Genomic DNA, 27773 nt, shown 5'->3' with positions numbered 1-27773 from the left:
ATTTGAGAAAGTTTCATTATTGGCATTGTAAATGGCAATGCCTTTTATTTATGTGTTTATCAAACCTGCAAGCAGCTTTTACGACCGCTTGCAGGTTTTGTAAAAACATAAATAATAAAAGACATTATCATTTACAATGCCAATGGAGGAAACCCTCTCAAATGCGAGACCTACTGCACGTTCTTGCTTTATCTGCTGGCACGTGTGTTGCTTAGAGGCAACGAGCAAGTCTCCACGCAGACTGCTTTTACCTCACACAGCAAAAGCGTGGTTACAGTTCACACGCGTTAAGACGCACAACCCAGCGTCGGTGCGTCTTTTATCACTGCTCCGGATCTTATTGTATTCTTTTTTTCTGTTTTCATATAGCGCGAATTTAGCCCAAGGACATTCAGATCGCTTTACGCAGGCACTAGGGTACATCACGCAGTTTCTCGTTAGCACGGGTACAAGTACTACGACCGGACGATCTAGAGCCGAGGCAGTACTCCTTATCCACGTACCCCCGTGCAAGGCCGCAGTTCTGGCTGTTAGGTCGCGTCGCTCCCTACATACGCTTCTCTTCTTGTGCAGCATGCTCGTCGGTGCAGACGTCAACCCCGGGTTAGCTAACACCACAATGGTGTATCAGTCCTACCTGCGGTGCTGCTATTTCCAATCCCGGCGCTGGCTGGAGCTGTGTGTTCTTCTGCAGCTTGTGCCCCAGTGTTGTGTTTTACGAACACTGCTCTTCACAGTTCCAGGCACCCGGTCCACCCTCCAGATGAGCTGTAGTCTCCGCTGTGCAACACAGCCACCGACGGAAGGTGAGGGGCGGAACTTCTCTCGGCTCACTTTCACTTTTGGTTGCTGCGCTCTGCGCCTGAGGGAGCGGCATCTCTCAACAGAGGCTGCGGCGGTCAGAAATCCTGCCTCACAGGAGGAACAGGGCCAACATCTCTCCTCCAGGTACTCGGGCAGATGGCTAGTGTCGCTGCACAGTTCACGCAGCCAATTAATATATGTAAATCGAATAAATTACAACGCACTGTATCCCAGGCCAGGTGTACTGTATCCAAGGCCGAGGTTACATGACAACGCGGACTGAGAAACACAAGCAACTTGAGCGAGCAAAGCCTGACCATTACAACGAAGACTGTTGGATTTCTACCCCAAGACGTTTTGGAAAGAAATTGAAAACATGTTGCGTTTTACCTCAGGTCGAAGGCAATGCTGTCAGTTGGGAAAAAAAAGCGTTTGCAATGCAATAGGTCTCGCATTTGTGAGAGTTTAAGTTATTGGCAATGTAAATAACAATGCATTTTATTTATGTTTTAAAAATCAACAAGTAAGTAAAAGGCATTGTCATTTACAATGCCAATAGCTCAAACTCTAGTAAATGCGAGACCTATTGCATTGCAAATGCTTGTTTTAACTTGTTAGTCCAGTGTCTGGTTAGCATTGCTGTTTATTGTCTAAATATGAAAACTAGATTCCTTGAGTAGGATCTGGCCACGAAATCCTCACAGCCTTTACCAGGTAAAGAAAGCTGCTCATAACAAGAAACGCAGGGAAGCACTTCGCCAACCCATCTCTTAATGAAAGAGCACTCGGAAGCATGGCATTTGTAGCCATTTTGCAAGGGGAAGTCTTGTATCAGTATTTTCTTTCTGATTAACATATTACACACTTTGCATACTCGAGGTTCCGAGGTCAGAGTTCATCATGTGCTCTATACAAACTAAAAAGTGGTCTGAAATTGAAGGTTGATATTCACCACGTGTGCACCACCTGCGCACGTGTAACTCTTAGTATGATTGCAGCACATATTCACAAGTTTAGTTGAGTTTGTTCGAAATATTTTATAATCATTAGGTACATACATATCATGCTCTCAACATGGCAGTATCTCGTGAATGTGCCCTAAATTGAGCTATCACTCTTTTGGCCACAATTATCTATGGGACAGCCAAAGACATGAAGGAGATTGGCCAGGTTTTCCACAATCTGATCAAGAAGAGCAGTAGAAGAAATAATTGAAATAGAGGACCTGAAATTCCTGTAATGTCTTTGTAGACTGCATTACTTCTTTCCAGCGAAAACCGTGACCACACTTGGAGAAATCCATCATTTATGTGGAGGTAAAGAACAAAGTTAGAACCGTTAGCTTGTAAAATCAGTCAATGTCATAGAGAAGCCGCCCTCAATTTAAATCACCGACCGGTCGGGATTTCCATGTACGCGGATGATATGGTTCTGTTTATCCGTGATCCCCCAACTTTATCTGTCTCCAATTATCCGAGAATATATTAAGTTTGGCCTATTCTCCGGGCTCCAGATTAACTGGGAGAAATCTGTCATTATTCCTTTAACGCTGGTCACGTCTCCGTCCCAGTTAGAATACCCATTGATATGGACTGCGGACCCAGTTAAGTACCGTGGTGTCTGGGTGCACCGCGACCCTGACACCGTGATCAAAGAAAATTATGGCCCAGCCTTGGTGCAACAAGTGGACAAGTGGTCCCATCTTCTGTTGTCTCTTTCAGACCGTATCGCAGTAATTAAAATGGTCATACTTCCACGGTTTTTATATCTGTTCTGTATTATCCCGATTAAACTTACCAAACATTTTTTTAAAACAGTGCAAATCCAGCTTTTGAGATTAGTATGGGGGAATAAACAACCCAGAATTAGCTGGCCTACCCTAACGCTTGCTTATGATAAAGGGGGGTTCGCTGCTCCTGATTTCTATGTCTATTATCTCTGTGCACAGGCCCAATACGCTTATTACTGGTTCAGGACACACAATTCTATTCCACACACTGCTGTAGAGGACGGAGATGCCCACCCCGTACCACTTGAGAGCGTCCTTACACATACTCCTAGGCAGAAGCCCAGGACTGAGATTAACACAATCAACACCACTGTTGCAGCCTGGCAGGCGATTGGCAAACGTGCGCACCAACTCCCTATATACGCTTCTGCTCTACCTCTGGCTGGTCACGCGGCCATATCTGTAACTCAGGAAAAAGGGCCTGTAAAAGCTTTAAGGGAGGCTGGCATCACACTTATGAGTGACCTTTATCCGGGGGTAACTACATTACAGGAGACGACCTAGACTACATTCAAAACCCCACACTACTCTTCCAGTACTCCTGCTACCGCTTGAAGCGTGCACTCAGAGATCACTACCCCGGCTTCCCTGCTGAACCCACTACACTTAAATCACTCCAAATTTTATTAGTAGACCGGCCAAGAAAAAACTGATCACCAAATTGTAAAAAGCGGTGCAGGATGAAACGGTACGAGGGCCGGATAACAGTCTAAGGCGGTGGAACACAGTCTGTCTGTGAGCGTTAAACAGAATTGATCTATCTCTGGAAAACTACAGCACGCATAATGTGTCACGACAAACCTTACATGTAGCCCATATAAGATCCCATATAAGATCACTTCAAAAGCTATTTGCCCACAAATGTTTGTAAGTGATATTGTATTGAAGCCCATGTGTCAAGATATAAAGATGAACACATGTAGAAATTGTTTGCCTACAGATTTGCCAATACTTTGGGTGCTGAATAAAAGCAGGAAGGTTGTTCAGTTGAGTATCCAGAAAAAGATGACATTTTGGCTCTCTCTGAGTTAAAGTGACACCTCAATACACCAGAAGTCACTCAATAGAATTTTTTTTTTTTTACCCAAAACAAGCTAGAGTATTATGTAACAATCCACCAACTCTAGGACAAAATCACTAGCCAGGTCTATCACTGCACTAATCCAACTGCAGAAGAAGTCTTACTTAAAATGCGAATCCATAGAAAATGCGTTGCCCACTGGTTTGCATAGCTAGAGACGATAGCTAAGTTAAATGGTCTAGATCTATTGGGGTTTGCCTCAAGACTAGATCCACAAACTAGTTGGAGAGACATGGATTTGAGCACTGCACATATATACACAAGGTCTATAGTGTGGTCAGCAAGTGGCAGTGCTGCAACCCACCCAGATTAGCACTTGAAACCTGGGGCAAGACAACTAAATACTTGGGATGGTGGGAAAAGGTGACTAAACACACACCACTATGGATAAGGGAAGTTGGGGAAACTATCTGGATATTGTCAGTGAGAAAATATAGGGCTCTCCACGTTTGGAGACATAGTACATCAAAGGGGAGCGAAATCATTTGAGACGCTCCGAAAAGAATTCCAACTGAATCGCATGCAAAAGTAAAGTGACCTATGACTGAATCATGCTCTGCAGGCCAAAGGCGTGTACTCAAAATTAATCCCCGATAGCAGCCCCCTAAAAGCTACTATACTGGGAGATGAAATAACTAGCAAAGTGGTCTCACATATATGCCGTTTCATCACAGCTTAATACATGGGCATCCCCAAATGGAGCACACCGCAATCAAACGGATTACATTCTTAAAATATTCCTACCACATTTCAGCCAAATGCCTGAAAACAATATGAAATGCTGAATTTGATTGATGGGGAGCTAGAAGAAATATGGACAGTAATTATGGATGAATCTCAGAAGAGCTACTCAAGACAAAAAAGCAAAAGAAATCCAAATGGAAGACAGAAGAAAGATTAGAAATTGCATGGGAAAGAGGGGAAGCTATAGTTACAAAAAAATAAGGTGCTTATGAAAGAAGTGAATAGCACGTTTCAAAGAACGGCAAAGCGAGACAATATCACATCAACATATGCAAGGATATTGAAGATGGAAACAAAAATAAATTATCAAGAGCTATTTTTGAAAAGATTTCTGACATCAAACCAAAGTTCCAACACCAAAATGATATGCTCAAATAAAACTATGGCTAGAGGATAATGCTACAAAGATAAGAGGTGAAAAGAATACACTGAATACCTCTACAGTAGAAATCTGTATCTGAAATACTGTTGAGGAAAATAGCTTCACTCAAGAACCTTTAATAGTAGAAGTCAAGTTTTGGCAGAATTAAGTTTGCTGCTACAAAGGAAAATCACAGAAATTAAAAGCATTGCAATAGAAATATTACAAGCAACAGAAGATGATTCAGTTAAGGTGCTCACCAAACTGTACCAACAGATTTAGAAAACTGCAAATTAGCCAGCAAGTGAAAAAGAGACCTCACATCCTGCAAACTACAATAATTTCCCTAATTTCACATGTTAGCAAGATAATGTTCAATAAAATAATAATCAAATTGTACAATGTCTGCTAAGAAAAATGGTGGAAGGCCAATCCTTCTAGTTTATAAGGAAAAGGGAACATAAAAATGGATGAGTGATTGGGAGGCAGGTGCGACCAGCACAGATGATCATGAGAAGATTGTCTGTTCTCTTTATTCTTAGAAACTGTCATTTTTGGGCCATGTGTTGCTTGTTTTACAAAACCTATTCTTCTCCACTTACAATTTTATTCTTTCTTTCCTTTACAGGCAGAACTCGCATAGAACTGTCCCTGAAAGGTACTTGTTTCAGATACTTTTTTAAACTAACCCCTTTGCTCTGTTTTCCAGACATTCCATGATAAATTTCCGTTTCCTCTATTTTTCAGATCAGGAGTAATCTGCCGGGTCAAATTTTGCAATACCCTGCCTGACATTCCATTTGATCCAAAATTCATCACTTATCCATTTGACCAGAACAGGTAAAGATTCTGTCATCACACTAGAGGAAACCTTGGGAGCAAGGAATGTGGTGGCTCCTCTTGACAGTTTTCCAAAAGTAAGAGTTGGGATTGACAAAGTAGGCCAGATTAGTAGGCGATGCCTTTCAGCAGGGGGAATACTTAAAACATTGAGAGAGGAGAATGAGGAGAACGGAGAGAGGGAAAGGTGAGGGATAGGACATGTCACTAAAGAAACCCTTGTGGCAGGTAGGTAGGAGGGATTAGGGGTTGGGAGGGAGATATGGTGGATATACTAGTAGAGGAAATGGAAAAATGGTAGCTGCTAAACGTGGAAGAGTGTGTCTCAAAGTACCACCAAAGTGAAGCATGTGGGAATGCCATCATGATTTGGGGAGGGAAATTGGTATTGTTGATGTAGGTCAATAGATGAATCAGCAGTGCTGCGAAAGTAGAGTGCCAGAGTGCAGGAGATGGTCTCTAGACAGTCTCTGGAATTACTAATTTCAATACCTGTGCAGGCTCAATAGAGATAGGTGGTGCTATGGACTTTGCTGCAGGCGACCTACTCACCCAGCGATTGAAGAAATAGTTTTTTAAGCCCTAGCAATATTTTCCTATAAGCTGCTATTTCCAAGAAAAAAACCTTTATAGATTATTGTTGGTGATTACATCTTTTCATTTTTGTGTAGACAGTCAACATGAGTTTTGCTGAGAAGGGTGTTTTTATTCTAAAGTAAAGGGGTGATTGGTAAAATTATATGATCTAGTGGACAAGCTGGGGTGACCACTTCAGAGTGAAATTTAATAGTACTGCAGGGAGTGAGAGACTTGGTGCTGTAGATAGGAACATGTGGGGATAATGACTACAATGTGAGGTGTGGCTATCAACGTATGTGTGGTGGTGGGAGGCAGGATTACGTGGCAACCTATGGGTACTAGCAGAGTTTGGCAAATCTGGGAAGCATATGTGAGTGCATGTATTGGTAGATAGGGGGTGGGGGGGGGAGGCAGAGTTGCCACTGTGGTGGATTTGTGGGTTACAGGCAGATAGGGTAAGAATGTATGCCAACAGACAGTGGAAAGAGGGAGTACAATTAAAGGACTAGGGAAATTGTAGACGAGTGCGAGCAATAAGTAGAGGAAGGGCATGTTTTGGGCCATGGGTGGTATAGGTGCTGGAAGAGAAAAGATTACTTCGGAGAGGGTGGGTTATGGAACCAACAGAGTGGGGCCTTTGCCTCGGTAATGTTTTGACATGGCTGTCTCCCCTAGGTTTGTGCAGTACAAGGCCACTTCTTTGGAAAAGCAGCACAGACATGACCTTTTAACAGAACCTGATCTTGGTGTGACCATTGACCTCATCAACCCTGACACCTACCGCATCGACAAAAGTGGTAAGTGGCTTGGTCTACAGGCAATACAAGGACAGCTGCTCATGGATGAAAGATGCGGCGCTGGCACTTGTACAGTGTGCCAGATCCAGAATTTTGTGATGTTAGTTTACTGCCTTCCCTATGGACAACTGCAAGATCTCAATGTCCTATGCCTTCCTCCCAGAAACATTGCAAGAGTGAATGTATCCTGTTAGAAAAATGCATGAGAGAAAGGAGTGAACACCATTTATTTATAATATCTCTCTGTTGGTTTTACATACACTCATACAAGCAAGAGAAACAGTTTGTAGTAAAGAAACAATAGCAGTTATGTCTCTGTGCCAATCTTGTAATCTAACACCCTAAGGGTTGAACACCACTTAATCTCAATAGTGTTTTTTTCCTATTTGTAGTTCTTCTGGACCTTGCAGATGAGAAACTGTTAGAAGAGGAAATCCAGGCACCAAGCAGCTCCAAGAGGTGAGAGGCTGAGTACTGCAGGTAGGGATGGATGGTTGCCTCACCCTTCCAGAGATGCAAAGGACTCTGAGTGGATGAAATGATAGACCTGTGGGATGTTTTGGTAGATATTTCTCTACTCCACCTTTATACCAAATGCCTGCGTGGATTCCTGTCTCACCCATATTTTCCAATCACAGATCTCCAGCATATTCTTTTGCATGTGTTCTCAGGAGAGCATGCCCACTCAGCTGAAGTTCGTTAATTTGCTTTCCCATTTTCCTTCTGTCTTGTTCGAAAAGTATAATTTTGCAGAATGGTTTGACTTTGGATCGCCTTCCTTCTCCCATGCTATCTTCATGACATTTTAAGCCCCAGTTTATGGACAATCTTACGTGGTCTGTGTTCTATTCTAGGTCTCAACAGCATGCCAAGGTGGTGCCCTGGATGAGAAAAACAGAGTACATCTCTACTGAGTTTAACCGATATGGAGTCTCCAACGAGAAACCAGAAGTCAAGTACGTAAAAGGGAGGGGGGGGGGGGGGGTCTGTGTGTGCCTGTGTCTTTCATTTTATCATTTTTTGCGATCCTGGTAAAAGTCAGGTAGGTTGGATTTGTGTATAGTAAAGCCCAAGTTAAAAAAAAGTATACTATTGCCGTGCTATGTCTATTGGCTACTGTATTTAAGTTGTTCTTCTATTTTACTGTGGGGTATTGAGGGTTACATGAGCCACATTTCTGATCAAAAGTAAATAGAAGAACAAATAAATACAGTATATTAAGTCCTGGTGTAGACGAGGGGTGTCCTGCTTCACTTCGTGGATTGTGTGGGGTTGAACCTTTTTTATGTGTACAACCCGGAAGAAGACCTAATTCAGGGAAGTAACCCTAAGGGTATTATTTGTGTGAGGGGGTCATTAGGTGACCTGACCTTCCCCTTTATGACCTCTCCCACACCTATACAAGTGCGGGATTGTTTCCAAATTCATACTTCTGTGTCTCGGGGCTCTCCACTAAATTGGGTCTCGCTGCCCCTGTTCTGTGTTTCTTTTGTATAAGAAGTTCTTCGCTGTTTTCCTCAAATGTTTCGATCTGAGGTACAAGCACACTAACAAAATCTTTACTGTTGTTGGATCAAAGTAGACAACCAGACTGGAGATTTAAACACAATTATCACCCTAAGTGTGGTAGAGGTTTTTTTGGTACTAAGCACTAGCATGTTGTACACTTTTAATCGTACCACATCGTGTAAAGGAGACATATGCTTTATTTATTATTATTACAATTGCTTGTAGAGCGCAGCTGATACCCTGGCGCTATGTTAAGATGTTAGCTGAGTGTGGAAAGAACTATAGCCCCTGCCAGATGGAATTAGCAGGGAACCGGAGAGCATAACCGGGGATAGAGACAGGTTTTTATCCTTTTTCTGAACTGCAGAATGTTATCTGTATGTCTAATATCCAGAGGCAGGGGGCTGCCGTGCAGAAGACCCGGCCTCCTGATTTAACTTTCTTGACTCTATGCACCCCCACCAGATTTGCCAAAGAGGAGCGAAGCATCCGGGGGGGGGGGGAGCATACCAAATACATTTTTCCTGCAGGGATTTAGGTCCATGTCCATGCAGGGCCTTGAACATTATGCATAAAGCCTTAATTGTATTCTCTGCGAGACTGGCAGCCAGTGCAAATCAGAGTGCCAGGGAGGCAGAGGAACGGCGCAATCGTCCTAATGCTGTTTTTGCGGCCATGGTCTGTATTCTCTGCAATCGCTCAATCAGATATCGTGGAGAATCCAAAAGCAGAGCATTGCAGTAATCCAGTCTGCCGAGGATAGTACTCTGGACTATCAGCGTTCTGGCCTCCAAGGAAAACATCGAAGATTGTCCGGAAATCTCTGATCAAACAAACAGCTTCCAACTGTCTTGTTGACATGTTTCTCTAATGTCAATTTGTTATCAAACAGGACTCCCAGATTGCATACAGCGTTACTGGGAGCCAATGGGACGCTGGCAGGAGTTGGCCAGAGGTTAGATGGAAGTGTAGGGGGAATTCTTCCTACAGCACAATATAAAATCTCTGTCTTCTCACAATTAAATTGAAGGGAATTCTCCCTGAGGCAAGTTGCTATATCCTGCAGACATGCATGAAAGTCTGGTAGAGAAACCGATTGCTCACCCTCTAAAGACAGGATAAGCTGGGTATCATCTGCATAATTTACTAGGTTAACATTATGAGATCTTATGATGGCAGGTAGAGGGCTCATATAAATGTTAAAAAGGATAGGGCTTATTGCCGATCCCTGTGGGACACCATACAGTATATTGGAAAACTTGGGTCAAAAAGGGGGAGGGCTATTGCTTGTTGTCTGTTGGATAAGTAAGAATGAAACCACTTAAGAGCGGTGCCCGTCACTCCCACCTCTTCAAGCCTGGACAAAAGAGTCTCATGGTTTACCGTATCGAATGCGGCAGACAGGTCGAGAAGAACCAATATGGCCGACTGTCCCCTGTCTGCTCGCATCCGTAGATGACCATGACGGTCACCAGGGCAGTCTCTGTCCCATGGCCTGGGCGAAAACCAAATTGTACCCTATCCAAGATGTCAATTCTTTCTAAAAACTGGGAGAGTGCTTTACTAACCACTTGCTCCAGAATTCTTATTGGATATGGTAGGAGGGAGATCGGTCTATAGTTCTTCAGACCGGCTGGGTCAAGTGTCGCTTTTTTCAGCAGGGGTGTCACCGACGCCTGCTTCAAGCAGGCCGGCACTATGCCATTTATCAGGTATTGATTACAAATTTGCTGTAGGACCGGAAATAATTCAGGAGCCAGCCCCTTCCAAATTTTATGTGGTAATGGATCCAAAGGAGATCCTGAGGATACTCCCATGGCCATTTTTTCAAAGTCACCTATAGAGAGCATATTAAAGTGGTCCAAGGAGTATAATTACCCCCTCTCAGCTCAACTCGCGGAGAGTAACTCCTTGGACGTATTCCCTGGATTTAAGCCATTGATAATGTTACTTATTTTGTCCTCAAAGAAGATTGCCAGTCTTTCGCACAGTACCTGACTGGGCACAATCTCATTCTTTGAGCATTCTGGGTTAATCAGAGTATCTACAATCCTGAATACATCCTTAGTACTATTTTGTGCCTTCAGGATGGAATTAGCAAAGTACTCTGTTTTAGCTATCACAATTTCTTTCCTATATTCTGCTATTTGCATGGGAGAACGCATCAGCAGTACATGCTGGTTCTTATTTAGCCAAAATGCAGCACCATAGATGCTCACCAGGAACATGCTAGCCTATTTGCACCACCAGAAAATGTTTGTCTTTCCTAACTTCATGTTTGATTAGGTCTTCTTGTCCAACTTGGTCCTTACACAACTTCAACCTGGACAAAGTTGTATATAGTTTCACTCGAGTTCAGATGAACTAGCCCTGGAGGAACTTTAAACTGTGGGAAATAATTTGGTTCATCTTGAAATGCTCTTCTTACTACCAGAATAACTCCAAGTCCTCCCCAGAACTATCTCACCTGGTTGATCCGGGGATTCCTTGGCCCAAGGTCTCTGCTTTCTAGTAATTCCACTTACAAGACTGTGGATGAGATGGCTGCAGTTCCCATCTTAATTAAATCATGACGTTTTTAGGTCGAGGACTACCGGTCTGCCGAAGGCAGAACCGGAAGTCGAGATTTAATGTTTCCTAGAGTGGCTCCTTAGCCCGCCTCTCTTTTTGCCTCTCCTCCATTGGCTGGCTTCCTAAACGGAGGCCCGCCATTGGAGGAGAGAGCTGTCCCTCCAAATAGGCTCCGTCTTTTTCAGATTCGGGGGCGTGTTCCTTGCTGTTCTTTCCACTTTTTAGCCACGCCCTTTTAGAACAGCAGGAACACGCCCCCGAATCCGAAAAAGTTTCGGAGCTTCCATCCGCCATTGTTTTGCTGTCCTCTGGCCGTGAGGATCTTCGTGCTGTTGTGAGTATAGTTGGCGGCGCTGCCCTTCGATGAGCAGGGATCCGTACCGTGCCTTGGACGCCTTTCCCCCTTGTTTAGGACTTGTGCCCTGATCCTTTGCCCTCCCAAAAAACAATTCCTGGAGCCGGGCATGCTGACCTCGCTGCCCCGCACCCTACAGACTCTGGGCTCCTCCAATTGCACCCCATGCGGCCTCGTTGCTCTTGTACTGTCCCAGCGCTCCACAGACCCACCCAGGCTCCGTCCTCCTCCTCACCCTTTTGCAGCCCCTGTGGTCTATTGAAACCCCCCTTCCAGACTCGGCGGATCTCCCTTGCAACCCGTGCCCCCGTACACCCGTAGCCCTCCCGTAGTTATGTGCTCCGTTGCCGATTCAGATCCCTTACCCAGACCGAATACTCCCCCCCCCCCCCCCCCCCCCCACCCACGCACGCACGCCCCGCGTATGTGTGATAGCTCTAAAACACTGCTTGTACCCATTAATTGTTATCATTTACATAATGGTGTGGTTGACATTAAGGGCACCCCTCTCATACCCAACGGGCGTTGCGCACCCACCGGAGTCGTAGTGTGCTCACCGGACTCCTGTCAAGTCTACATATTTATTTCGGTGATTTCTATAAAGCGCCAACTTGCAGTCGCTACAGAGCGCTGGCGGGATGGGCAGCAGAGAAAGGCTTGGTAGAGTGCGGTGGGGTGTGGGCTGTGCACCCCTGTGCAGTATTCCGGCATCACTCTCCAGCTTGTACTGAAGGGTGGCTGGCTTTCATGCCTCACTAGGCCATATTAGAAGGAGCACAATTTATGAACTGCAAGTAACAAAGGGATCGCGGTCTTTAAAGCAGTGACCCATCCCCTGCTCTCGGCTCCCTCGGTGCTCCTGCCTCCGGCTGGCGCTGTTCGCTCTCCTCCCCCTGGCACTCGGGGTCCATATGTCATTCTTGCTGCAGTTAGGGTTAAAAAAGAAAGCTACTCTGCGTGGGTGTCAGGCCGAGCCGTACCGAGCAGAAGCAACCAGTCCAAGAGCACACGGATGCATTTCCCCGAGGAGAGTGTCACGGGAAGTATGATGCTGGGGTAATTGGATATCTAAAATGACTGTTGGTGCGTTCATCTGTCATGGGTATGGTAAGTCAGCCTGGCAGGCAATGCACTAGGTTTAATGTATTCGTGAAACCTAAATACGTTCTTCATAGGGTAGTTCAGTGCCAATAGTCTCTGCGGTGAAAGGGCGATTTCTTCCTTGGTTAAGTCAGTCGCTGTGTGGAAAGTGGCACTGGTAGCTCAGTCCCCCCCACACACGTGTAAAGCGCAGGGCCCCGTGGGGGTAGTGCACGTGTGTTGTCTGTGTTGAGTCGGCTCTTTTGTCTGCACCTGGCACATGCTGCAGGGAGTCGCTCTGTTCTCAGACAGATAAACAACTGGTTAGAATAGGATGTTCTGAGCTCGGAGGCCCTTCTTCTGAAGGCAGAAAGCGAATGAGTGTGTGTGTGCTGTACAGAGGCAGTGGAAACAATGAACGCAAACAGCATTCAAAGCGCCTAGCTTTTAAACACCATTTCTAACTGCCCCACACCTTCCGAATTACAGCTCCATGACCCATCCAACTCCTTTACCCCCCACCCCCCCAGTCCTTGTGGGTCCTCCTTTGTACCTTCTCTAGTTTCTCTTCTTTCACTCGATATGTTCCACTAATTTTCCCTGAAAGACACCATCTTTTACTCTTATCGGCCACTCTTGCCCTAAATATCTGGATTTCTTACCCTCGCTCTTTTTTTCTTGTAATTTCCTACACTAATCCAAATGGGTGCTGGAGTAGCGTGCTACTCACCGTAAAAGCGCTTCAACACCTCGTCAAGTCGTCAGCGCTATTTAATTGCAATTACAATACAATACACATTATTGCTTCTGCCCTCTCCCCTTTTTCGCCCGCGCCTCTTCTCTTCGTATTACAGCCGCACGCTGTCCTCTCTTTGAGCCCTGGACTGCTGCCTTTTGGCCATGCGCCAATCATAGGCTGAGTTCCGCTCTTCTCCCTTTCCCCTAATATCTCCCTACCTTTCTGTCCTTCAACCCCCCACCCTCGTCTCTTGTCCCAAGTTCTCGCCTTGGCTTCCAGCCCTTCGCTATTCTTTGGCCCTACATGCCCCGCTCCACCCTGACTTTGCTCCGCTCCTCACATCTGTCTTGGCCCTTGAAGTCACCCCTCCTTTTTAGGTCTGTGTGTGTGTGTGTGTGTGTGGGTGGCTCTGTGTGTGGGTGGCTCTGTGGGGGTGGCTTTTTTTGTAGGTGGTTCTATGCGTGGTGGCTCTGGCTGTGTGTGGGTAACTGTGTGTATAGGTGGCTCTGTGGGTGCCTCTATTTGTGTGTGGGTTGCTCTGTGTGGGTGGCTCTGTGTGTGTGGGTGGCTCTGTGTGGGTGGCTCTGTGTGGGTGGCTCTGTGTGGGTGGGTGGCTCTGTGGGTGTGGCTCTGTGTGTGGGTGCAAATGCAATAGGTCTCGCATTTGAGAGTGATTAAGCTATTGACATCATTGTAAATAACAATGCAGTTTCTTTAAATGTTTTAAAAACATAAACAAAAATAATGTCATGAGCAATGCCAATAGCTCTAACTTTAACAATGCCGAGACCATTGCATTGTAAATGCTTGTTCTTTAGTTTGCTGTTCTTGCATGTCCCAATCATCATCAGTTTACTAGACATTAGTTGGTGATGTAATAGTACTACATAAAACTAGTCAAGTCAGCAAAACAAGGAGTCTGCTCCAAATGAACATCGCAGTCATAAATCATTATTGTAGACATTTCTTGCACACCTTCCTTCGGATCCATTGCTATTCTAGAGTCAGCATCACTGCTGTGCACTTCAAAATATAATATCGAGGCTTTTAGTCTATCCATCAATGCTGGTTGGCCTTGCTCTTTAGGACTGGAAGTGGAGGCAAAATATTTACTTAATCATTAATTCATCCTGAGTCCAGATTATGGAGCTTGAGGAGCTTAGCAGACTTAATCATGCCTTGGACAAATGGGAACATAGTTGGATTCGGGTTTCGTGACCTAGAAACTTTGGTGGGTCAACCTTTTTGCCATTTTCGTACGCTTCTAGTACATACCTGCAAGGGGCAGGAGAGGGGGTGTCCTGAGGTGACAGTTTCTTCTGTGCTTGTCAGGGAGATGTTTGTTTACTGCTCTTCCTTTTTCAGTGCATGTTGGAGTGTAGTAAATGTTTGCATAATATTTTGATTTCATCCATGTGAGCCTAGCAGATTTAGCTGTCATATTTACTGTCCTGGGCCAAGTACAGGTTCCTATATCTACTGCAGGACGTGACTATCCACTCCCAAAGTGAAGGGATTGTTCTCAAAATATCTATTGAGTTTGATTTCTGAGAGTCTAGTGTGCACCTGCATGTATCTATTGTTGTTAGATGAACAGTCATGTGGCCTCCAGGAAGACCGCGAGCGCATTGCAGAACATGCCTTTGCTGTGGCTATTGGAGAACATTAACCCACTATTGAGCACCATTAACAGTGTTCTTTCTTCCTCACACCAAAAACGTTTGAGTTCAGTTTTCGAAGTGATTCTTGTAAACCTATTTTCAGCATTTCAAGCTGTTTTGAATTTCAGCATTATTAAATTCTACAGTGGCTAATCTCCTGTAAAGAAAATTCTGAAGTATTCTCTGCATAAAAGATCAAAGACCTGTAGTTCCTCTCAAACTAAAAGATATAGGCTGTTCAAAAAAGGAAAGTTGGTCCGCCAAATCTCATGCCTTAATGTTTGTCCATCCCCAAAGCTTTCTCTGTCCTTCAATCAAACTAAAAGACTGATTTTCCAACCTTCTTCATTGGCTTAACACCTGTATCCTAACTTGTATGCCAGAACTGCAGTGTAGTTTTATTTGGGTAATCACCGGATACCTTCACCCAGTCGCTTTGCCTCCTGTGGACAGAATACCCCTGAAAACAAGGCTTCTGCCTCATTTGTTGTTGCTACCAATAGTCCACTTTTGTGGTGCCATCCCATACCATATCTGTCACAACTAAATACTGCATGTTTATTCCGCACTAACCCTTTGCTCGACAATCAGAACTCATGAGAAAGGCACTCATGAACTAGTCTCACAAATCTGTGTAGACCGACTCCAGAGCAGAAACACAGTTTGTTTCGGCAGTTCTACAGGATGTTTGCTTGATCATGTGGATGACACCCAAATTATCATCTCCAAAGATTGAGAAGAGGTGGCAGACAGATTTAGGTCCTGTATGGCCGAAGTGAGTATTTGGATGAGGGAGAACTGGCTGAGAATGAACAGGGAGAAGACGAAGATTGTGTTTTTTGGGGCAGAAAATTCAATCTGGACTGATCGTTGTTTGCCGGTAACCTGTGGTACGCTCCCCGTCCCGGGGTCCAGTGAAAAAAAACTTTGGGGGTGATCTTTGACAACATGTTGACATTTGACTCCCAGGTTAATAGAACGTTGAGCTCCTGTTTTTGGATTATTAAGATCTTTGAGAAAATTCTTCCCTTTCTTTCTGGGGAGCTAAGGGTGTCAGTGGTCACTGCGCTTATCACATCTCGCCTTGACAATTGTAACGCTCTGTATTTTAATGCCAATGAGTATTCTGAACAAACTTCAGCTCATCCAATATGTAGTGGCTCGGTTGGTTCTGGGTGTGCCTTAACTCATCTCAGTAAGGGAGGGCCTGAGGACTCTCCACTGGCTGCTCGTGTGAACGTGGGTGACTTTTAAATTCCTATGCCTGGTATTTAAGAATGTTCATTAGCAGTGCTCATGCTGTCATAGGGCCACCTTCAACTGGTATGCACCCAGCAGATGTCTGTGATCGGCAGGACGGGGAAAGGTGATTGTTCCCAGGTTGTGGAAAGCTAGATGGGGAGAGCGACTTTTCTCGGTGGCAGCTGCCGGGCTGTGGAACACACTTCCAGAAAATATGAGGATTTGAAACTTGTATTCAGGTTTTCGTAGGCATCTGAAAACCAGGTTATTCTGATAATTTCTGTCTGGGGTGACTTCCTGGTTGGCAGCATCTATTTTACTTGGGCTTTCTCCCCTTGTTCCTCTGGTGTCTTACTTTGTGACAGCGCTTTGATGCCATTCGGTTGTATGTGCTTTACAAATTTAAGTTCACAATTCTGTTAATTTTTTGCTTTGTATTCTGTCCACACACACACACACACAGATTTGTGAGGGATGGGACAATATCTCCTACATCTTGCATTAGTGTTGATGCTTTCAGTATTTTGCTCATTGTCGACCTCTCTGCAATGATTCTGGATGTATTATCCTACTCAGCAGAAGTTATTGATTGAGCTGAACAGAGGCGAAGGCCTTGGTGAATACGTGGGATGCAGACTTTGATGGCAAATAACAACCCTGCATGAATTTGTGGTCTCTTAGTGTTGTACCTTTGGCACACGTTTCTCATGTGTGCTTGGACAGGAACTAATAAAACTATAAAATGGGCACAACGAACTAATAACAAATGTTTCCCTTCCCACACAGGATCGGTGTGTCCGTCAAACAGCAGTTCACGGAGGAGGAGATCTATAAAGATAGAGACAGCCAGATCTCTGCCATTGAGAAAACATTTGATGATGCACAGAAATCGGTGAGGGTGTCATTTCAGGGTATAGATGGGAAAATCTTGTCATGTCACACATATATTCTCATTTTTGATGTTGGTGGGTGATCTAATGCAAGATGTTGATTGTTGGACCACATGGAGGACGGGGTAAAGGGGACTCTCTAAATATGTTGCATGAGATATCTGGACTAGGATTGTTGAAGGAGAAACTGTAGGGTTCTTTTATCATGATTTGTGGATATGGGTTTCTGTAAACACTTTGCAGGGCAGAGATCCATGGGGAAGAGATAAAGGGTTTTTTCACCATAGTTCATGGAATGTATGAGTTTGATGCTGGGGGCATAGTGCGGTAGGACATGGTGTGGGGAGCATTTGGCTTTGCATGTTGCTTAATGAGCAGGTCCCAAGTTCCGCATAGGGTTTGGACCACATAACTCCAGTAGCAGTTCTTATGTTCTAGGAAATATTGCTCAAGGATGTGTGGCACTCCCACAACAGGGTAGGAGATCATAAGAGTATAGGTTTAGGTCACACTAGCTACATGGACCCGAAGTTGAGGGAGAGGGTATTCTGGTTAAATATGCAAAATAAGTATTTTTACTTAGCAAGGATAACAATTTTAGAAATAATCTTGCGTATATGATTAGTAGCCCTGTCATACTCCTGCCTGTATCCAGGCAGTGCACATACAGAACCTTCATATGGCCACGTCTTAAAGGTATTGGAGCCGGAAAGTCCTGTGACTCCGTACTGCTAGCTAGACAACGCTATAAAAATCTCTGTTAATATAACCTGTTGCCCTGAACCCTTTTACCTTCTCTCCCATGCAGTTACATGGCATGGCTTTTAGACTGGTTTATCTGAGTGCTTTATAAATTTGCCACGTTTGTCGCCCTCTGTAGCTTTTGAGTACAGAAATCCACTAGTCAATGTATCGTGCATGTCCCGAGCTTTTAATGTTGGTGGTCGCAGCCTTCCCTACCACTTCCCTCATCCCTCCTATGGCAAACGTTTGTATACATATATATGGTTTCTATGTAGCACAACCCGAAATAGAAAGCAATAGAGCACTTTACCACAGGTCTGTCCCTTGCTATCTAATCAGCCTGTGTTTCAATTATTACTCACTTTCTTCCCTTTACAGTTTCCTACGCAACCCTTGTCACACCTAGAAATAATAGGTATTCTTGAATCCTGTTGGAAGTCTCTTCAATGAACCTAAGGAATGAACATGCATATGCTAGACAATTCACTCACTAACTTTCTGCTGATAGACATGGGACCCCAGCCCTTCTTCCAAGCTAGGGTTTTTTGTTTGAGTTAATGGAGGGCCTGAATATTAAATAGAGGTAGGAATAAAACATTTTCTTCTTGAGGAGTGGAGCCATCTTCATTTCCTAATGTGCATTTGTCATTGTGTTTTAGATTACTCAGCACTACAGCAAACCTCGTGTCACACCGGTGGAGGTTATGCCAGTATTCCCTGACTTCAAGGTAAGAACTGTTGTCTATAAAAGTGTTTTCTCTTATATGACATTTCCAGTAATGACTACCATCAAGGTATGAATATTTCTGCCAGAGCCTCTCTCCATATTTCATATCTAATTAGGAATACGTTTGTTTGAGACCAGTTATTGTGTACAATAAGCCATCCTACCCTTGTGCACATTCCTGTGAAATATACCTTTTTGAGTGCAAGCCAAAGCACTTATAATGTTTAATGCTGAGAGTAAAGAAGTTGGGGTTTTAATGAGTGAGTATACCAGCTTCAGAATTACTGTTGGAACAGTTTGTATTGATAGAATCTTTATTTGATTAAAATTATGTGCATGTGTCTGCAAGCCACTCTTCCTTCTGATTAGTGAGACAACAGTGGACTGAAGTTTTAGAGGGGGCAGGTGTTATTGAGCTCTGAATGTGTCTTTGAAATGTGATTTGTATGTGTGAGTGATTGTAAGACATTGGTAGTGACACTGCCTGCCTCTGTAAGTATATCGTAAATGTTTGTTTATTAAAATTCAAGAGCCTGTTTTGTGGCCAAAGCATCAGCGCTTCAGCGCTGTCACCTTCATTCTACGCTGTGAGTGAGTTACCTGTTGTCTCTACTTGGGCTTCTCCGGGTATTGGCTACTCTAAGTTCCAGAGTCATAGCTGGGTACTCCTGGGTGTTACTCTTGAGAGAGACTGGGATTAAGACCTTTTTTTATGCTTCCTCTTCCCCCCCCCCCCCCCCCCAGATGTGGATTAACCCCTGCGCCCAAGTCATTTTCGACTCTGACCCAGCTCCCAAAGAGGCCACGGGCTCAACTGCACTTGATATGATGTCACAGGCCATGATCAGGTACGACATACCTCTGTTATCTACAAATAGTAAGCATATTGTTTGAAGGTGGGAAGCAAGAGATGCGTATTGTATTGAAATTTGGTGCAGGCGATATGGAGGGGTGCAAGGGTTTTGCTTATCCTCTGAGGCCCCATCAATGGATGTCTACCAAAAAGCAATAGTGACAATTTCTCATTGTCTTTCTTTCAGAGGAATGATGGATGAAGAAGGAAACCAGTTTGTCGCCTACTTCTTGCCTGGAGAAGATACAATTAGAAAACGCAAGAGAGATGTGGAAGAGGGCATGGACTACATGGCAGATGATATGTACGTAGATGGGGTAAACTCTGAATTGGAATGAGGGCTGTCCTAGATGGCATATTTGTTGCTGTTGAAGTTGGTGGCATCTCTTACAGGGACCATTTGCTGACCTTAATTTCCTCTTCCAGCTATGATTACAAGATTGCCAGGGAGTACAACTGGAATGTGAAGAACAAAGCCAGCAAAGGCTACGAAGAGAACTACTTCTTCATCTTCCGAGAGGGAGACGGAGTGTATTACAATGAGCTAGAAACCAGGTGAGCCATTGCTGCAGTGTAATAGAGTGTACAGCATTGTTGTGGATTATCATAAATGGGACACTAGGCAAGGACACAGGAGTTCAAAGTATCAAATTAGAAAACAGACTAGTTATCACAGGATACTCTTGCAGGCTCCAAACTAGGCAAAGTCTATATGGCTGCCATAAAAAGTAAGATACCAATTGAGTTATCGTTGCCAAGTATAGCACATTTTAGATCAGTAGAGGTTGCCCAAACTGACATTTGAGACCAGATTAAGTTTTCATACAAAGCTACAGATTACATCACGGGGAGAGGTTAAGGGGTGCCATAACAAGCTGGTAAATTGAGGGAGACCTCATGAGCTAGAATCCTTGGTGATGGGTCAAGGGTCACTGTAAACCTAAAATTAGCGGATGGATGGGGGGGGGGGGGGGTCATCCTCAAACACTGGAGGATAGTTGAGTCCTCCAAGCTATCAGGGTGATGGTATTTACGGGGTGTGCGCCAGGGAAACATGTCTAAGTTTCAAATGAGTAGAGACAGAATGGGGGATAATTCCTAAGAACAGGATTATTCGTGAAGGGTAAATTGAGGGATGGTATTGCTTGGTAATATCCTTATTAAAATGTCTTTGTTGTAGGCAGGTAGTTAGTGGGTTTCATATGGATGTTTTGATGAGGTTATTTGGTGAAGACAGTGTGTTGCATTTAGGGTACTTTTTGGCAGCACTATCTGAGATGGATTGACAATGGTGTTGTGGAACGAGATTGCTTGTGTTGATGTGTTCTGGTACGGGATTCTAAGTGTCGTGGGCAGGTGATGAATGAGTTGGGTTAGTGAGAGGGTTCAATTGATGTTTTTAGCACATGTGGTCAGAGTCTGGCTCTGTTAGTCCTATTTGAGCTCTTTGTGGAATATGCCTCAACAAAAGTTCTCCGGTGGATAGCAGAGGTTGTTGCATTGAGGATGATTTTTGGGATTGTCCTCTGGATTAGAAGGGTGTCTGTGGTGGGTTGGTAAGTGTTCTTTTTATAAGGATTTGTGTGACGTTACACAGAGAACATTTGAGGTTGATCAGTGATTATGTTGTGCTGGGTGGTTTTTGTGTAGTGTCCTGTGTGCGTGAAAAGTGAATTTGTCAAAATTCTGTATTTGTCCTATTGTTGACTTGTTTTTCTTAGGTGTACCTGATCAGGTGCCTGGACACATTGGTACCGCATTCTTCCCATCTTAACTAATTTTTCTATTCTTTTTAAATGCGTCTCTGTACTGTTTGTTTCCTTCCTTCAGAGTGCGGCTGAGCAAGCGAAGGGCCAAGGCTGGTGTACAGACGGGAACCAATGCCTTCTTGGTGGTTAAGCACAGGGACATGAATGAGAAAGAGTTGGAAGCCCAGGTAAGGAATTCTGACCTCCGTTTTGGGTCCAAGGCACAGGCTTTTTTTCCATACATGGTACCCCCTAATGTGGTGTCTGTTTCCTGTTTGTGGACGCCTTGTCCCTGAGAAGAAGCTTGGAGATTTATCCATGGGGGTAGCGAATGCTGATTGAATCCAGGTTGGGAGGGGTGATTGAGGGAATAAGCAGAGCGGTGGAGATAAAGAGGAAGTGTTTATTGGGGGTGCTGAGAGGAGAGCAGGCTAGCTCTACCTGTTGAAAAACAAAGGATTAAGCTTTAATTATGATCGAGTAATGTAATTAAATGGGTTAATCCATCCTCATGCTACAAGCTGTAAAAAAAGAAATCTCACATGTCAAAGTCTTGGTTGATTTGTTCTTTCATTGTTTCTCAACTGGTTAGCCAGCAAAACAGATTAGCTCTTTATAGAGCAGTTTTACTGTATACACATAGACAAAACCATCCCCGATAAATGTAGGGAGTAATTGATACCCAGAACTCTACCCAAGCTTTCCACTTGCACTGCCAGATGAGTATATCCAGATCAATGACATCAGGAGTGATCCCCCACAATAAGAGACACTGCTGTTATTGCTGCCTCACCTTAAAGGTGAAAAGGGATTTATTATACAAATGCATTGTTTCAGTTGCAGGCCTTCCTAGGGACAAAGACAGTGTGGAATTAATATATTGAATACCCATGATATGAACATTGAAAATACATTGTTTCCATGCTAATTAAATGTAATTAAAAAAAATACATTGTTCCTTTTTTAGCACACTTAAAAATTCTCTCATCAATAATGAGAATTACATTTTGACCTTGTAAGAATTCATTTAATTCCCAACTTACAAAAGTTGGGAGTAAAAAACTTTTATTTTAAAACCTTATCTGGAACTCTGGAATTAGTCACACTTCAGCAATGCCCTTTGGATACCTACTGGTATCCTCTCTATATAAAACAACACACTACTAATGCATTTTTTAAGTTCTCTAACAGCACAGTTTTCTTTTATGATGGATAATCAGAAATGGAAAGTCGGTTTCTGTGATCGCTTTATTAAAAGTTTTTTTTAATGCGGTTGGGGTAAATCTTTCCTGAGAAGCGGGATGATAGAAATCGCCACACTAGCAATGTAAACAGTTCACTCCTGTAACATTGTCTTCTTGTACTCTGCAGGAGGCTCGCAAAGCTCAGCTGGAGAATCATGAACCAGAGGAGGAAGAGGATGACATGGATGCCTTCAAAGAAACCCAAGGATCAGGTATGACAGAACTGAAAAATATTTCTCCAGGTATATGTACATCTGTGATTGACTCTTGGGTTTGTGAGTCTGCGGAGACACATCTGTGGTTCTCTTTTGCCATTAAATTAAACAAATCCCCATTTAAACAGTTCCGGATTCCTTAAAATTTGAACTTTTATCACCTTGGAAGTCTTTTTCTCCAAAAATATGACCGGTACCCCTTACATATTGTCTGTTTGGTAGCTTCCACACACTGCCTGTGATGTCATTGGTATTAAAAGCAACATTGTATGAGTGTCACTTTTGAGACTTGTTTCTTTGAAGTCTTTATGCAGAAATAATTACTTCAGTAGGCTTTTTACAATTTGAAGTCTATGTCTCTAGATGCAAGTCTGAACAAAAAACTAATATGTCCTATAAACAGCCCATGTTTGCTTACCTCTCTGAATCTCCCCATCAACTTCCTCCAATGAGTGATCAGAGCAGGGAAAACTAAAGAACAACTCACACATGCATGCCACTGTGGCTTTATTCCCAGTGAAGATGAGAGACAGACTACGTGTGCCTTTTTTTTCTTCTTTCTTCTCCACTATCTTTTGTAATTGAAAGGGAAAATCCCAAATTTTAGTACCAAAAAATCACATTGAATTCTGTTGTGAAATTAAAATAATGTATTTAATGACCCACAGAATCAGTGTTTATTCTTCTTGTCCTAATTTTTTTTTAAGTTGTGCCTCCATCCCTCTTTGGATGAAGACTTGGAGCCCTATTCAGAAAGATAAATCTACATTTTTAGATTTACGACACGTACATTTACTCTTACACTTTTGAGTAACTTTACTACCTTTTGACTATTCACTGATTGCAAATCTAAAATGACTCTAGGTCTTGACTTGCACGTTCCTGCCCCCTGTATTGAGGGGTGAAGCCTAATTTACGGCTGTAAAGTTAATACTTGTAACTATTCACACCTAGGCGGTGTTCTCCGTAAGGAGAAGTATAGGGAAATGTTTAAATGCGTATTGAACCTAAAAAAGACAGTAGAGCTATTGTAATGGTATATATTAATGTAAAAGAATTTAAAAAATGTATTTTGAACGTAACCCAATTTAAAAAAAAAAGCTACAGAATTAATAACCTATATACTAATTGTGTAATTTGAAAAAAATATATATATATTTTTAAATTATGTACATATTATATATTTATATTTTTCAAAATAAATTACATTTATTTATATTTAAAAAAAGTTAAAATAATAACTTATCATCAGTTCCCATGGGCTTACATTTTAAGTCCCTGCCTCCATTATTTTCTATCAGATGGTGTCGCAGTACCAGTGCTTAGTAATTTGTAGTGCCTGACATACTCCTGCTTAGAACTGGAGCACATTACTACTGTTTTGGGCCCCTTTTCCTGTTGCAGCTATTAAAGTGCACTTTTGGAATAGCAGTGGTTTCACTCTTTTGTGGCTGGGTGCGTACCCCTCCCTTAACCCCTATTTATTCCTCCCTAATCCTCTCCCCTTTATTAGTAAGAAGTCCCCATCTTCCTGCCTCTCCCACTCCGCCCCCACCACCACATTTACTACTAAAACATATATCTATGTGTGCAGTGATCTCCGCAGGTAGGCTTAGATCTCTGCACATAAAAGATGAGAGAGGTGACGGTGTTAACCTACCCATGTAGGTTTGTGACTAGGATTTGGTAGTACATCAGTAGTACTATTGTAGTCAAACGGATGGGCAGTTTCTGTGTTCGAACAATGATTGTTTTGTATCATGTTTATATCTTTTTCCTTCTCCTGTGATGTGGGGGCAAAGTGTTTACATTTGGTTCTGGTAAGTCATTACTCTGTATGTTGTATAAGGCTAAAAGAATGTGTTGTTTGAGTTTTCAAATATATGTTGAATGTATGGACTGAGTGAGGTGTGCTCCACACTTGATTCACTGATGTGTAACAGCATCTTGGGTATGGGGTAATATTCATAAAGTGCTTTTAAGTGTCGTTTTGAATACGCTTACACACAACAGCCCTTTTGTAAGATAAAGATTTTTTGAAGAGGTGGGTCGTTGCTGCCTTTTTGAATTCTAGATTGCCGTTGGTAACCATGACCATACCAAAGTTTTTCAACTCCTTTGATGGGATTGGTAGCAGACTTCATTTCAGGGACCACTCCCCTAGGGGGTTTATAATGATGCCAAGAGTCCTGCAGAAGACATGCAAGGATTAAGCACAGCTGATCCCAGTCTCCCTGCCTTGGCCAAGGAGGATTCGGGATGCTGATCTGTGGAATCCAGCACTCTTTCCCCTCTTACTACCCGGCACTAGATGAACCAGCTCTCGCAGCAGGATGGCCTGATCCTACTCGACCTCTTTGCATCCTTTGACACCGTCTCCCACCGCACACTCACTGCCAGACTCTGCGAAGCCGGTATACAAGGAACCGCCCTAGACTGGCCCCGCTACCTCATCACCGGCAGAACCCAAAGAATCAGACTTCCACCCTTCCTCTCCGAACCCACGTAAATCAACTGCAGAGTACCCCAAGGATCGTTACTCAGCCTCACGCTCTTCAACATCTAAATGGCCACCTTCGCCGCCATCGTCAGACAGCACTGAATCAGCATCGTATCCTTTTACCGACGACACCCAGCTCATCCTCTCCCTCACCAAGGACTCAATCGCCACCAGACTCCACTTGCAGGAAGGAATGAAGGACGTCGCATCCTGGATGAGCAGCAGCTGCCTGAAGCTCAACACAGAGGTCCTCGGACCCTCCTTCTCTGCATGGGACAACACCTGGTGGCCACCCGCCCTCGGCAGTCCCCCACCCCCCACAGACCACGCCCAAAACCTCTGCATCGTACTCGACTCTTCCCTCTCCATGACCCAACATGTCAACGCTGTCGCCTCCACCTGCTTCTACACCCTCCGAAAGACCTTCAAATGGTCCCCCCCCAAATCAAGGAAGCCTGTCAGCCATGCACTCATAACCAGCATTCTTGACTACGGAAAAGCCCTCTACGCCGGGATCAGCAAGTGGTGTGTGCCTTTCTTGTCAGTCCTCCACTCTTCCATCTTTTTTCCCCTCTTCCATCTTTTTTCCCCTCATCCTCATCCCACTAAAGAAGAGTAGCGGCTGCTTAGACTGGACCACAGAAATGCAGAGTCTTTCTCCAACAGAATCAGAAGACAGGATGATTAGCTGTTTGTGGGTTTCTCTGGAGTCAAGAATGGTACAGCAGTGAACAAGCATACTATTTCAAATTTTTTTGAAAGTCTGCTGTGTCTTGGCCAAGGAAGACCCTCAAGCTGACATTTGTTCCCTATCCACCAGGGCAATGGCTACTTTAACTGCCCTCACCAGGGGCTTTCTGGTGGTTGATGTATATCCCAGGCGACCACAAGGTCAGCCTTACATATTTTCGCTAAACATTCTGCTTCGCAGCTCAAGCCGGAAGACTTCATTTTGCTTTGCTAGAGGCTGATGTTTTCAGCTCCTAAAGAGTTTCTTTTTCAGGCATTGTTTGTGTGCTTTGAATTTTTCAGCCTCAAAAGAATTGTCTTTTTGGTACTGTATCGGTTAACTCTATATCTAGGCAAGTTGTGCAAGATATGTTCCCCCTTGACTCCTCAGTATCTTTATAGGGTGTTGGATCCTTCCTCATTGGCAAGAACAAAGATAGAAGTGCTAGAAATCTTAGACCAGAATTCATCAGAAGCAGTGCCACAGACACAAACAAAGAGTATGCTATCTTAAAACGGAAACCAGATTGGACACAGAGGCAGACTCTAGACCTCAGGTTCTGAAAAAGATTTCTCAAAAGGCAAAATTGGAAGTCATTTCCATGTTGAAGAAACAGTACCTAGCAATGATAGACTTGGAAGACCCCTAATTTCATGACTGATGAACCAACACATCGTAAATATCTCAGGTTTGTGTTTGGGGAAATCATTACCAATTCAGGATACTTCCCTTTGGGATAAAATCAGTCCCAAGGGTGTTCACAAAGTGTTTTGCAGTAGTTGCAGCCTATCACAGTAGACCAGCTATAAATGTTTATCCATATGTAGACGGCTGACTAGTGGAGGGGAATTTCTTCCTACAATGTCGGAAGAGCACCAACAATCGTTCAACTGCTGCACTCGTTTGGGTTTTCAGGGAATATCAAGAAATCGTCCTCTATCCTGGCACAGGGCCCGCCTCAACTCTGGAACTTCACTAGCAGTTCCTGCAGAAACAAGGATTTTTGCAATGCAGGGGCAGATTCATCCTTACCAGACACCACAGTCTAACAGTGAGAACACTGAGGATACTATTGGTTTGATGGCTTCATATAGTTCAATCACACTACATGCCATACTGCACAGGAGACTACTGCAGGCGTGGCTGAGGCACTGGTCACAAAACAAGGGGGAGGTGGGACTCTCTAGTAGTTGTTATAAAGCAAATTCAAGGAGAGCCAAATATAGTGGACAAAGAAGAACATGACGAACAGGGTTTTTCAGGGCACCTTTTCCCTCTGTGACAATTACTGATTCATCACACACGGTGTGAGTTGGATGCACACACAAGAAGACGCATAATAAAGGGTCAATAGAACATGGAAGAGGCCGTCCAACACATACGTGTTATAGTTATAGATCATCTTAATAACACTAAAAGCTATTTAGCCGCAAGTAAAAGGAAAATATCTATTTATACAGACAACACTATAGCTTTGTTCTTATCTAAACAAACAAGGAGGAACAAAATCGTACAACTTGACAAAACTAGCTCACAAGATATGTAACTGGGCAGTAAAGACCAAGATCAGTTACAGCTGTACACATAGCTTGACATCTGAATGCAGAGGCAGACAGACTAAGCAGAGAAGTAGGTGTATCTGACAAGTGGCAGCTGAATCAAGAGATCTTGCAAGACATCTTCATAGACCGGGGCACTCAAAACATAGACCGAAGACTTTGCATCCAGGTTACCATATTCACTCTTTCTGGGCAGTGCACTCTCTGAACTGATCAGGGATAATTGCGTTCGTTTTTCCCCGACAGTGTCGCTGTTGCATAACGTAGTCGGCAAATGCAGTGTACCAGCAATTTAAAACGATACTTGTAACCTCAATGTCCCTAATGGCAATGTCCAGGGGATACCACAAAAGGCTACCAGAAAAGAGATGGAGATATCCCATCCAGAGCCAGAACACTTATCCCTAGAGG

At 43.7% G+C, this 27773-nt stretch overlaps 1 protein-coding gene across 1 annotated transcript in view; it reads left to right on the top strand.

The window, feature by feature from the left end:
* The window catches only part of PAF1 (PAF1 component of Paf1/RNA polymerase II complex), a 52261-nt gene that overhangs the window by 14603 nt on the left and 9885 nt on the right, over positions 1–27773 (top strand). The window contains exons 2-13 of the mRNA XM_085624966.1: positions 5408–5437; positions 5527–5619; positions 6874–6995; positions 7388–7454; positions 7850–7951; positions 16939–17044; positions 18446–18514; positions 19258–19361; positions 19554–19670; positions 19793–19921; positions 21197–21302; positions 22486–22570. Coding sequence (XP_085481092.1) covers positions 5408–5437; positions 5527–5619; positions 6874–6995; positions 7388–7454; positions 7850–7951; positions 16939–17044; positions 18446–18514; positions 19258–19361; positions 19554–19670; positions 19793–19921; positions 21197–21302; positions 22486–22570 — 1130 coding nt within the window. The remainder of the gene's footprint in view (positions 1–5407; positions 5438–5526; positions 5620–6873; positions 6996–7387; positions 7455–7849; positions 7952–16938; positions 17045–18445; positions 18515–19257; positions 19362–19553; positions 19671–19792; positions 19922–21196; positions 21303–22485; positions 22571–27773) is intronic.

The sequence above is a fragment of the Triturus cristatus genome, chromosome 9 (genome assembly GCF_964204655.1).
Source record: "Triturus cristatus chromosome 9, aTriCri1.1, whole genome shotgun sequence".
NCBI lineage: Eukaryota > Metazoa > Chordata > Amphibia > Caudata > Salamandridae > Triturus > Triturus cristatus.
The sequence above is the reverse complement of the archived record's forward strand: the minus strand, read 5'-3'. Positions and strand labels throughout refer to the sequence as shown.